This window comes from Globicephala melas, chromosome 1, assembly GCF_963455315.2.
Source record: "Globicephala melas chromosome 1, mGloMel1.2, whole genome shotgun sequence".
In the NCBI taxonomy this organism is placed as follows: Eukaryota; Metazoa; Chordata; class Mammalia; order Artiodactyla; family Delphinidae; genus Globicephala; species Globicephala melas.
The window spans coordinates 122,773,647-122,786,991 of NC_083314.1; the positions used below are offsets into that span (position 1 = coordinate 122,773,647).

The following is a 13,345-nucleotide window of genomic DNA, read 5'->3' on the forward strand; positions in this document are numbered from 1 at the left end:
CAGAATGTGACAAGAGGACAAAATATGATTGTGTGGTTAAGAGAGAGAGAATAGATTGAGAAGGGCCTAAAATATATCAACATATTTGAAAGATATTGGCTGAGAATTTTCTAGAACTGATGAAAGGTATAAATTCAAAGATACAGGAAGCTCTAATTATACCAAGGAGAGTAAGGGAAGTGACACCCATATCTAGTTGTACTTTCTTTTATTTGTTCAGTCAACAAATATCAGTTGAGCAGCTGCTGTGTAACAGGCACTATTCTAGGCTCTTGAGAAAGAACAGTAAAAAGACAAACGTTCTTACTCTCCTGATACTTATAGCCTAAGCATATTATCTATTAGAAGGTGATTCTTGCCATGAAAAAAAGAAAATGTAGAATAGATAAAGGGGGATTGAGAGTATCATGGTAGGGCAAGGAGAGCAAATTGCAGTATTAGTAGGGTAGGCCTTTTGGAGAAGAGGTCTGAGAAAACACTTGAAGGAGGCAATGGAGTTAGCCATTGGAGATAAAGGAAAAGTTCTAGACAGTGAGTACAGCTAGTGCAAAGTCCTGAAGGTGGGAGCGTGTTGAAGAAATGGCTAGAATGCTTGTGTAGATGAGTGTACTGAGTAAAGAGGAGAATAGGAGATGAGGTCATAGAATTTGTGGAGGGCCAGAGACTTATAGATTATTGTAAGATCTTGCTTTTTACTCTGAGTGAAATGGGGAGGCAAGGTAGGGTTTTGAGTAGAGAAGGGATATGAAATGATGACAGCTTTAGTCCCTGTGTTGAGAAGAGACCATAGTGAGGCAAGAGAAGAAGCAATGAGATCACTGAATAGGTTACTACAGTAATTCATGTGCCAAATGAGGGAAGCTCAGACCAAGGTGGTAGCAATAAGGATGGGCATATAGGTTTTTAATGTAGAACCAACCGAATTTCCTGATGGATTGAATGCAGTTCATAAGAGAGTGTCAGGAGTCAAGAATGACTTCTAAGGTTTTAATCCAAGCAACTGGAGAGATGGAGTTGACATCAACTGAGATAGGGAAGGTTTGAGTGGAGCAAGGTTCTAAACCTTTTGGTTTAGAAAGGGGATTGATCAGAAGTGTAATTTTGAACATGTTGAGTTTGAGATGTTTATTAGGCATTAAAGTGGAGATGGCAAGTAGGCAGTTGAATATACAGTCTGGAGTTAGAAAGAGAGAGTTAGCCTAAAGAAATATAGTTAGGAGTCAGGAACACTAGAGCCATGAGACTCGCTGAGATTACCCAAAAAAATAGGTATACATAGAGATGTGGACCAAAGACTGAGTTCAGAGGTCCCCCAACATTAAGAGGTCAGGGAGAAGAGAAGGGACCAGCAAAGACACCTGAGGAAAAACAGGTTTTTTTGAAAACTAAAAGCAGGTGATGTTATAGAAGCCAAGTTAAAAAGCAGCAACAACAACAACAAACAACAACAAAAGCGGAGGGAGTGATAAACCATGTCAAATGGGGCTGATAGGTCAAGAAAGATGAGAATTGAGAAACTGAGACTAGGCCTTGGATTTAGAAATGTGATGAGATCACTGGTAATCTGATGAGGGCAGTTTTGGTAGAATAATGAGAAAAAAAGTCTGGTTAGAGTGGATTGAAAGAGGATGGGAGGAGATGAACTGCAGATAGACAACATAGATGGCTATTTTGGAGAGTTTTATTGCAGTGGGGAGTAATTGGGCAGTGGATTGGGGGAAGAGTGTCAAAAGTAGACTATCTTTTGTTTTATTATTTAAGATGTGAGAAAGAACAGCATGCTTGTATACTGTTTGGAATGACCCATTAGAGAGCAAGAAATTAATGATGTAAAAGAAAGAAATTGTTGTGAAACTTCAGAAGACCAAAGACAAAAGACTTTTAAAACAACTGGAGAGAAAAGACAGATCATATACAAAGGAACAATTAGGCTGAAGCAGACTTTTTTTTAAATTATAAAATTTTAAATTTCTTTTTATTTTTGGCTGCATTGAGTCTTAGTTGCTGCGTGTGGGCTTTCTCTAGTTGGCGTTGAACGTGGGCTACTCTTTATTGCGGTGCGCAGGCTTCTCATTGCGGTGGCTTCTCTTGTTTCGGAGCATGGGCTCTAGGTGCGCAGGCTTCAGTAGTTGTGGCATGTGGGCTCAGTAGTTGTGGCTCGCGGGCTCTAGAGCGCAGGCTCAGTAGTTGTGGTGCACGGGCTTAGTTGCTCCGTGGCATGTGGGATCTTCCCAGACCAGGGATCAAACCCATGTCCCCTTCATTGGCAGGTGGATTCTTAACCACTGTGCCACCAGGGAAGTCCCTGAAGCAGACTTTTTGACAGCAACAAAAGAAGTAGAATAATACCTTCAAAGAGCTAAGAAAAAATAACAGTCAACCTACAGCTGTACACCCAGCAAAACTATCTTTCAAGAATAAGAGTAACATAAAGATATTTTAAGATAAGTAAAAACCAGAGTTTACAAATAGACATATACTAAAGGAATGCCTACTTCAAGAAGGAAAATGATTCCACAAAAATGTATGAGATGCAAGAAAGAATGATGAGCAAAGAAAATGAATTGGTAAATGTGTAGGTAGAGCTTAACAACCTTTGTATAAAATAATGATAATATCCAATTTTTTGAGGTCTAACTGTGCATAAGTAAAATACAGAGGAATAATCAGACTGGGGTGATTACTGAGTAATCTAAGTTTCTTGTATTTCCTTGTGTTGACTTTAGACTTGGTTAGTAAGTACACATAGTCAATTTTCAAGGATAATTTATTCTAAAAACAGAGAAGACATCTCTGAACCAGTAGAGGGGAAAAATAGAATATAAATAAACAAACAAAAACTGATCAATTTTTAAAGGACAAGAATTGGAAGGAAAGAAGTACAGATACAAAGTGGAACAGGAAAAGCAAAAAGTAAGAAGGCTGAAAAATAAGTATAGCAATACATTAAATATAAATTTATTAAGCTCATTGTTTAGAATACAGAGATTGTCAGGTCAGATTAAGATATAAATATACAAATTGGAGCTGTGCTATTTATGCAAGTTACACAAAACATAAGGAAATTGGAAGTTTCAAAGTGAAGGGATAGATAAAAATATACTAGCAATCATTAACCAAAAGAAAGCTGCAGTAGCCATAATAATATCAGACAAAATAGATTTTGGAATGAAAAGCATTGCTAGGGATACAAAGGATACAGTTTACTAAAAAGATATACTAATTCTAAACATGTATGCGTGTAATAATAGCCTCAAAAGTCATAGAACTATAAGAATTAATAATAAATCAATAAATAATAAAACTTTATGGGATATAAATACCCCTTAAGGAGATATTTCAACATATCTTTCTGCTAAAATAAGAGAATAATAAGCACAGGATTCAGAATAATTGTTCTTTGGCAGGGAGAGGCAGTAGGTATGATAGGATGAAAATCTCAGGTAGAAGAAACATTTTTATTTTGTGTAATTAGAGCAAAATTAGGATGATAAAATCTTAAGATAGGTGATACATTCATATGTGTTTATTTTACTGTATGCTTTAAAACCAACATCTGCATTACATATAATTTTGTATGTATCAAATATTCCATAAAGCATTTTTAAAGGAATTTTTAAAAATTCACAGGGAAAGCAATGCCTAAAAGGAAGGGATTTATCTTATATTTCTTTGAGAAACAACTGTCCTTTCTAATTTAGTTTTTTGTCTTTCCATGGGCCATACCCTCTCACCTGGTATCTAGGGAAAAAAACGGTTAGTTTACAGTTAGAGGTTTTAAAAGCTATTTTCCTCATTATTGCTAGAACATATCCAACGGACCTAATCCAGACGCATGGGTCATTAAAATAAATAGGCCTCTTAACTCTGTTTTCTACTCCCACTTTATCTAGACCATGTGAAAAGTCATATACAGTTCGAAACACAGAGTCTTGGGGAAAATACAGTAAGTCCATGTTTGCCTTGCCTGGACACAATCTTTGATAAGAATATGCTTTTAGACAGTTCCATCAAGACATTCCTTCATCATCGAAAAGATTTCACAAGGCTATTTTCAACTTAAATGATTTTTTAAATTTGCTTTTTAAATAGATTATATGTTAAAAGATAAAAAGTTTATACAGTGAAAATCTTCCTTCTCATTCTACTCCTTAGTCACCAAGTTTCCCTCCCTGGAAGCAAAAAAGATTGTATTTCTATGTATCCTGCCAGAGATACTTTACGTGTGTATAAGAAAATATATATAGTTCTTACTTCTTATATGAATTATAGCATATTTTTATATCATTTTGTACTTTTTTCCACTTAACAAAACATGTGGTGATCATTCACTAACACTAGACTTTCTCCTCTTTATATGGAAATGCAGTATTCTACTGTACAAATATACCATAATTTTTTTAACCAATCGCTATTGATGGACATTAAGGTTGTTTCTATTTAAAAGGTCATTTAAAGCCAGATGTTGCCACAGTCATCCAAACAAATACTGAAAACATTTATACTGAATACAGTAGCACATTTAGACTATTAGATACACATAAAATATTTAATTTGAAATATGAATCTTGCCTTTGTAAAAATGACCATGCTGATCAATTTCATGTAGATATGTGTTATAAGTGTATAGCTTATATTTCAGAAAATAGCATTTTATATTAGTCTACTTTTCTCTCCTTTTCAAGGAATATGGCACTGTTACCGGGAATACAGCAATCTTCAGGGACAGCCAAATTCTCACTTAACTGTATTTCACATCGGGATTCAGACTGATATAAGCATGTACTTTCAACTGAAACAAACATGGTTCGCATTTAGTGAGTGGATTTTAAAAACTTGTTTGTTAAAATTGTAATAACAAGAAAGCATCTTTTTGTGTAAAGGAAAATTTGGGTTGGTATAACTTGTTAAAATATACTTATTGCTAATGTCATTAAAATAAGTGTGTCTATAATAATACTAGCTACCATAAATGGAAAAGTCATTGAGGGGAATTTATTATATAATCTAGGAAAATGTTACTTCACAATGATCTCAAGCTATTTGCCTTCAACTTAAAATGGGTTGGATATAGACGTTTATAGCCATTAATCTGATATCCAAGAAAGGTATTTTAAAAGGAAAAAAATGCTTGATTTTTCAAACTTGTTTTTAAAAATAGAAAAAGGAAAAAAAAAAGCAACAAATTTTTCATAGCAGGACTTTTAAACAACCTGTTATAGAATTGGAATAATAAATAACTGAAAAGAAATTTACATTTTTGAAATGTTTATTTAGATTGAGTTAGTTAAGGGTAATATTAACAAATATTTTAAAAGCTAGATGATTTCAGAGATGGCTTCAATCCTATATTTTTAGAATGGTTTTATTATACTAGTCCTTGCACTTTACAGAGATTCATGTTATTTATTCAAGATTTTAAAGATGATCTGTAATTACATGGTGCTTTAAAAATATTTCATCTTCATATGTTGTTGAAGTTAGAGAGCCAGGGAAGACAAGTTTGAGGATGCCTCGTAAGGAGCCCAGAGGTAGCCTAAGAGGGGGGCAGTATCTTGGAGAGTATCATGATTCCAGCATGGATCCCATCACCATAAATCTGAAAACTTAATTTTGCCACTTCACCCACAAGTCATCAGGGACAGGCTCACAACATGTCACCAGAGTGCCTTTTTATTCGTTAAAACTATTAGGGTACTCTCTCTGTGACCAGAATACAGACATATATACCACCTAGGACACTGCTTTCCTGGGGTCAAGGCATATGGGGAATCAGATCACTAGTGAGAAAGTTTTTTAGCAGAGACCCTTGGATAGTCTTGAGAGATGTTTTCTTAAGGCTCATGCCAAGCTTGATGAGCTAGCCCTGCTGCACAGAAGCCCCCACCAGATTCTTTTGTCTGCCAAATTCAGTTTTTCTGCGTTCCTTGGATAGTACTAGATCAAAATGCCAAATTCTTGCTCTTTGGGTTCCCATTTCTAGCCCTCACGCAGCTAATTCCCTTCACATAACACATTATTTTTTCAAATATGTTTCAGAAGAACTTCATTGATAGCCATTTTTTTTAACTATAAAAATCAGGTGTCTTAGAACTTAAATCCTCATTACTTTTTCTGAATTTGAGTGATTCCATATCTCCTCAGCAGTCCACTTACTGTCATCTGTCATATCTAAAGATGACAAATCTCATCCATTATGTATTGAAACCTCTAGTTTTACTCTCAGATGGATCTTAGTTACAGGTTCTATGGTCATCCTGCTGCTGTCTCTTAAGGACCTTCAACACAAAAATCATTGAGATGATCAGAATCTGCCATTGGAGAAGTTGAGAGGTACTTTGAGGAGAAAACAGGGCTTGCTTTTATTTTCAAGTCTAGCAATACTTATCTTTCCTCAAATGAGTGTTAGCTTTCACAACGCATTTATCAGACATTAATTGATTACTTGCTCTGTGTTTGATGAAATCCTAGGCACCAGAGACAAGGGTATACGTATGAAATTATACTAATTGACAGAAACACTAAAAATATGCAGTTATACATGCAAAATGTATAATTTTTATGAGTCTTGGATTGTGTTAGGAGATGGTTCTATTCTCATTTCTATTAATTATCCCAGCCTCCTTGGTAAAGTTAGATTTATACCAGCTTCTCTCTAGGGGCTTAAAAAATATGTTTTTATTGTTTGCTCTTGCTCAAACAAAAGGAGGGAATATAATATATAAATTCAAAAGACAGTTAAATTTCTCTAATATAACCATTTAAAATATGTAATTTTGTAAAGGTACAAATTTAATATGCAATGTTCTTTTTCAATGCAATTTCAGAACATAAAGTGACTGATATATTTCATATTCTTAAGTTTGTCCAAAGAAGATAGTGATTTTAGGTTAATATGGCTATACTCCACAATTTTGGACTCAGTTTAGTTTTAAGAGAATCAAATTTGCATAAAAACATAAATACATCGTTTAACTAAAAGAAGATGTAGTAGCGAGATGACACCTTCCTAAGATCCTCTCACATCTCTGGGTTAACTGATTTCTACTTACTTGGAGATACTAACTGAAGTGGGATGTATTATCCGAATCTCAGTGGTATAACAATAGAATGAAATAATGAGTGCCCTGTTGCTGGAAGTGTTCAGACATGAGCGGAATAACTATCTAGCAAGAACGTTAGAACGGATTCTTTCATGGGTAGGAATTTAATTTAACTTTCCATTAAGTTTCTTTTATAATTTCAGATTTTGTTATTAGCAGTACTATATTTCCTTAATTTAGGATCCATACCTTTTCACTTTTTAACATCTCTGAGGTCAGGATGCATTTTATAATCAATGAATAGACATTTAATAAAGGATTTCTTTACTTTTCCTGAAAGGATATTACTAAATTGAAGGTATGTCTTAGAATTGAGGAAATATAGTAATTAGGACTGTTTGGCTTTAAGTAAAAAGAAACAAAGGAACAAGCTGGAGGCAAGGCAGGGGTATTTATTCTAAGAATATAGAAGTGTCTCACCAAACTCAAAGTAGCAGAAAAGCAGCTGGACTTTCAAGTGTATGTGGATCCAGGAAACAAAAAGCCAAAAAGGAGCCAAGATTTCCTCCACTTGCTCTCTTTCTTTACACATATACATTTTATTCTTTCTTTGCAGGTTCACTTACTTCACATAAAGATGGTTTTTACACAGTTTATTAAATGTATATAACTCTTAGTTCAAGAGATTTATACACTTCAATTCAAAACTAACTAGATTCCCTTAATTCTAATTCTGAGACTTTTATTACACAACTTGGGTTGGGTTTACACTCTGATTTCATCAATGGCAGCCATGATAGGTGGCGTGTGAAACTTAAAATGTGGCATCTCAGAACCCACCCCGTCCATCAGCAAGATCAATTAATTAAGAGGCACTGTGAGTGGGGAGGCAGTCCAGAAATTTTCTTCTGTAATGATTCTCATACTCAAAGGAGTGAAAATGAAAACATCTAAAATAGATTTGCCTAAAGCAGCCCTTCCTTTCTTCCATGCCTATTTTCTCATTTCTACAAATGGTGTGAAATGTTTCCATAGATAAAATGAAGCCTGTCCAACTGAGTTGTTTAAACTCTAGCTAAAAGTTTTAATCTACATTTTTTTAGCGTTTCTGGGAGGTTTTGAAAGCGAATTTCTAAAACTGGCATTTTTGGAGAGGTAGCACTGCTTAAATTATGAAGTGTCAGAATTGGTAGAAATAATCATGAAGATCAGTTCTAACTTTTGCAGAGAAAGTTTGCTTTTGGGATTGATTTGAATCGCACACTATTTTTTTTCCCCCCCTGTTTAAAGTGATAATACTCTGCATCCTTGAAGTGTTCATCATCCTCATGCTGATCTTCCTCAGGGACCGAATCCGCATCTCCATTGCCCTGCTGAAGGAGGGGAGCAAGTAAGGCCTTGATGGAGAAACTCATATACTGTATATCTATCAGTCATATCGATCACTGCTTATTTGTAGATGCCCCAGACTATTTTCCCTTTAAGATGGCTTGTTAAATCTGCTTTCCATTCAAGAAGACTTGTTCAAGTTCAGACTCTGCCACGTATTAAAAACTTCATGCTAACAAATCTTTCAAAATCCCCAAACCTCAATTATCATAGGGTAAAATAAAGCTAAAACTCGTGTATTCTATGCACTAGCACTTTTTTTTTAAACACCAAATATATGTTAGGAGGATAACTTATGTGAAAGTAAGTGATAAAGTGCTATATAAAAGTTAGTTATGTTATATTATTCCCATACTGAGTCATATGTTAATATTAATGTTTGAGATCATTTGCAGAACTTTAAATCACCATAATTCTATAAAGCCAATTATGTGCTCTTGCTAGTTTTGTATAAATAACAAAACTTGCCAGTAGACAGAATAATTGGTCCTAGCACTACCAGACTGTATATTTTGTAACTACAGCTCTCAATTCAGGAACATTTTATACCCAGAGCCATTTTTATTTTAAAATGCTACAGAATAGGGGCTTCCCTGGTGGCGCAGTGGTTGAGAGTCCGCCTGCCGATGCAGGGGACACGGGTTCGTGCCCCGGTCTGGGAAGATTCCACATGCCGCGGAGCGGCTGGGCCCGTGAGCCATGGCCACTGAGCCTGCGCATCCGAAGCCTGTGCTCCGCAACAGGAGAGGCCACAACAGTGAGAGGCCCGCGTACCGCAAAATAAAGAAAGAAAGAAAGAAAGAATAAAATGCTACAGAATAAACAGTTTTTCATAAAATTCATGTTGTGAGGTAATAACACCTACAGTTTCTAAACTATTCCAAAAGGTCACTTGAGGATAATACTTTAAACTTTTGAATAATGCATGGAAACAGCAAGGAAAGTGTTATTACAAAGCCAATAGGTCATGTTCTCTATTTAGAATGATGGAAACTGAGGTGTTAATGGCCAAGGACCAAATTATTTTAAATAGTCTTTAAGGATTGTTTTAACAAAATCATCATCTCTAATAATAATAATGCCACCTAAAGCCAGTGTTTGAAATAGTTAACAAGCAGTTTGTTAAATTAAACTCTGTCCTTCCCACAATAACTGAAGCCCTATCATTAGCCACTGAAAACTACTGATTTGCTGGGTTATTTCTTAAATAATATGATATTGTACAATTCACTTATCCCGCTGCTCTGCCTCTAAATGTGTGTGTGTGTGTGTGTGTGTGTGTGTGTGTGTGTGTTAAAGGGCAATTACTACTGTGATTGGTTAATAATTTTTTTCAAGGGAAAATAAGAGCTGGAATAAATGTGCATGAGAATACAGGGTAAACATAGGGATGCCCAATAATTCACTGAACAGCAGTGTCTGGGGAAAAGAGAGAATAGCATAGCCCAAATAGTGAGGTGGCGAAGGTAACAAATACAAAAATGAATCTAAAATGTGTCAGTGCATTAGGAGTGGAAATAGTTCCATCATAGTTCTCAGTGGCTATATCAAACAGCATAGGGTTAATTCAGTATCATATGCTGAAAAGATTATAGGGCAATTAGGATATGAATATTTTAGAAACCATATCTTAGGAGGAAATATCAAAAGAATTATTACCCTGGAGAATAAAAGAATAATGAGCTGCTTGAAGGGTTGCTGTATGGAAGAGGTGGTCCTTTCTTCTCCAGAAGGTAGTGGATGTGAATTACATGCAGGCAGATAAGGAAGGACTTTCTAATACTTTGGTTGTTAAGAAAATAGAATAAGCTGTGTCATATAAAAGTAAGTTCCTTTCACTCAATGAGATCACCAGAGACTAATGAACATGTTTTGAAGATAGTTCAGAAGGGATTCTTAAATTAGGAATGGATTCTCCCATTTGATCAGATGATCTTCAAGGTCCTCTCTAATTTTAAAAGTCTAAGGAAAAGGGAGAAATACCATGATTATAATGCATCAAATATTTATGCGTCAGTCAGAAATAACCAAAGAGGAGAAGGTTTGGGGAACTTTTGGCAGGAATCAAACATGAGCATTGAAAGAATGCCTCTAACTTACTAAACATGAATAAATAAAATTTTAAAACCAACTAAGTATACATCAGCAAAAAGAGTTGATGGTTATTACCACTGTTCTTGGAATGAATTCAGTCAAAGTCTTATTTCTAGTTCTAACAGATAACATTTTAATTGAGAAATTATAACTGGATCATTTTCAGTTTCAAATATTTGTTTTATTTTAGAGCCATTGGATACATCCCTACTACCTTAATTTATCCAGTTTTAACTTTCATTTTCCTCTCAATCTGCATTTCCTACTGGGCTGTGATAGCAGTGTATCCTTTGGTAATTGACTCCTTCAAACCTCAGGTACACACTACTATTCAGGAGCTAGGAGTTTGTCTGTTTCCAACCGGGAAAGACTAGGAACATCCTAAAGATATAATTGATATGATGATGATGATGATGATGATGATGATGATGATGATGGTGATGATGATGGAGATTATGATTGCTAAGCTCTAAAAATGTTTCAGTGTACCAATTGAATTTCCCCTCAGATAGGTCACATGGTACATTTTGTTTTATTTTGTCTTCACATGTGGTACTCCTCACTCCTCCTTTGTAATACGTAAAAAAATCTTTTTATATTTCACTGTTTTTAAGGGGCCGCTCAGTGGAGCTGACCCACGTTATATTACTCTGGTTCTGAAAATGAATGAATTGTTAAAAGATTAGTTTTTTGAAATTAATCTTTCAGTGGACTTTTGAGTTATTTGCATTACTTTCTTGTCCATTTACATTCAATCTACCAGCAAATAATTTATCCTTAATAGAGTTCACTCAGTTACTTGGCTACATCAGGGGTACCTATATACAAAGTCATAGCCCCAGAGGGGCAATGTAAACATGAAAATAAAACCTGTAATCCAGAGGTAAGTAAAAGAAACTCTTTTATTTACTGCAATACAGAACTCTACTGTATTTCATCTAGCAGTAGTGGTAGGAATCATCCTGAAATAGAGACCATGTGCATTGATGAGGATCACTGTAGAGAAGGGGAGGGTGGGTCGGGTGTTAGCAGGAGAGCACTGAAAACGGTAGGCAGAATAGAGAGAAGGCACTGCTATTTCCTGAGCTCACTTGTCCTGTCATACACCTAAGAAGCAGGCACAGTCAACAACAACACTAATAAATGTGAAATTATAGTGGATGCAGACTGATGAACATACGATGGAAAAATGAGGTACTTTCCAGAGCTCATTAAAGAATTGTATAAAGTGATGTTATAGAAAATAGAAATAACAGCAGAAGCTAATAGGAAAAAAGCAAGATATGCAATTGGGGGCCACACAAGAGAAGGCAAGGAAGGTGTTATCTTGGAATAGCACTTAATATTATATTATTCGTGTTTTTTTTTTTTTTTTTCCTGAGTGCAGATTTTTAATACAACTGAAATTGCCAAAGCTTGCCCTGGGGCTCAGTGTCGTTTTGCTTTCTATGGTGGAGCGAGCCTGTACCATCAATATATCACTACCTTCCAGATATTCAATCTATTTGTCTTTCTCTGGCTTATAAATTTTGTCATTGCATTGGGTCAGTGTGCCCTTGCTGGTGCCTTTGCTTCTTATTACTGGGCCTTGAAAAAACCTGATGACATCCCACCATATCCACTTTTTACTGCATTTGGACGAGCCATAAGGTAAGTTTCACACTGAAACCTACACCTATCTTCCCAGTTATGTTTAGTGTGTTTATAATTCAAGTGGCAAAGTACTTGAGGTCAGAGGTATAATTCAAGATTCATAGATGTCCACTGGCTTTGTCTGGTTTTATAGCCACAGTTTTATAATCCCTACCCAGGCGAATATCCTTCTAAAAGGTTACTGGAGAGAAGAGGTAGGGGAGGGCACCAAATTAAAGATTAAGGACTAACTTGTCTGTGTTTCTTCATTGCTCAGCTCAAACATAAAATCATCATAAGATGACAGGCTACTGGTATCATTTTCATAGATGAAGTGCAAAATGGATGTCTATGGTTTAAAATCCACTATGAAGACCTTTGTCAATCTGAATAAGAGAGTATAAGAAGCTCTTTCCTATCAATCCTTCTGCAGATCCCTTTTACCAATAAAAATTAACTAACATCCTTTTAGTTAATAGTAAAAATATTTTAACTTTTATTCTCATTTTATCTTTGCCCAGATATCACACTGGATCCCTAGCATTTGGATCTTTAATTCTTGCAGTAGTTCAAATGTTCAGATTAATCCTAGAATACTTGGACAAACGTCTTAAACGTAAGATTCCAGAATTCATCTTTTCTCAGACTTCCTGACTTCTGTGAATAGAATAGATTGGGTCAGGGGGTTGGGGGGGACATAATGACTGTAACTTGGACACAGTAATAAGGATGGATGTGGTCAGATTGGGGAGATGTTTGGAAGGAAAAGCCAATAGGACTTGAGGGATGGAATATGGTGGGGGGTGGGGTGGGGAGCAATGGTAAAATAAGAGTAAAAATGTGTGATGCTATTTACTAAGATATGGAAACCAGTAGAAACAAATTTCAAAGAAGAGATTTAAAACTGTGTTTTTGACTTGTTAATATTGAGAAGCATGGTGGAGATGTCAGGCAGTTCCAAGTCTAGAGCTCAGGACAGGTCAGGCTTAAAATATAAATGTGGCCATTGGCATAAATCTTCATACTTAACACATACAGTTTACAAACACATAAACTCTACTTGGGTTGTACTTTAAAATATTTTATTATTAATTATCAAAATAATCTTGAAACAGAGCAACCAAGTTGGAACACTCACATTTCCTGATTTCAAAACTTAATACAAAGCTACAGTAATCAAAACAGTG

General features: G+C 35.5%; 1 protein-coding gene across 7 annotated transcripts in view; it reads left to right on the forward strand.

Moving 5' to 3' along the window:
- Positions 1-13,345, forward strand: part of SLC44A5 (solute carrier family 44 member 5) — a 377,697-nt gene that overhangs the window by 337,360 nt on the left and 26,992 nt on the right. For all 7 annotated transcript variants that reach the window (XM_060304202.1, XM_060304190.1, XM_060304207.1 and 4 more), the window contains 6 exons: positions 4,686-4,817; positions 8,334-8,433; positions 10,717-10,809; positions 11,322-11,409; positions 11,914-12,176; positions 12,680-12,774. In XM_060304202.1, coding sequence (XP_060160185.1) covers positions 4,686-4,817; positions 8,334-8,433; positions 10,717-10,809; positions 11,322-11,409; positions 11,914-12,176; positions 12,680-12,774 — 771 coding nt within the window. The remainder of the gene's footprint in view (positions 1-4,685; positions 4,818-8,333; positions 8,434-10,716; positions 10,810-11,321; positions 11,410-11,913; positions 12,177-12,679; positions 12,775-13,345) is intronic.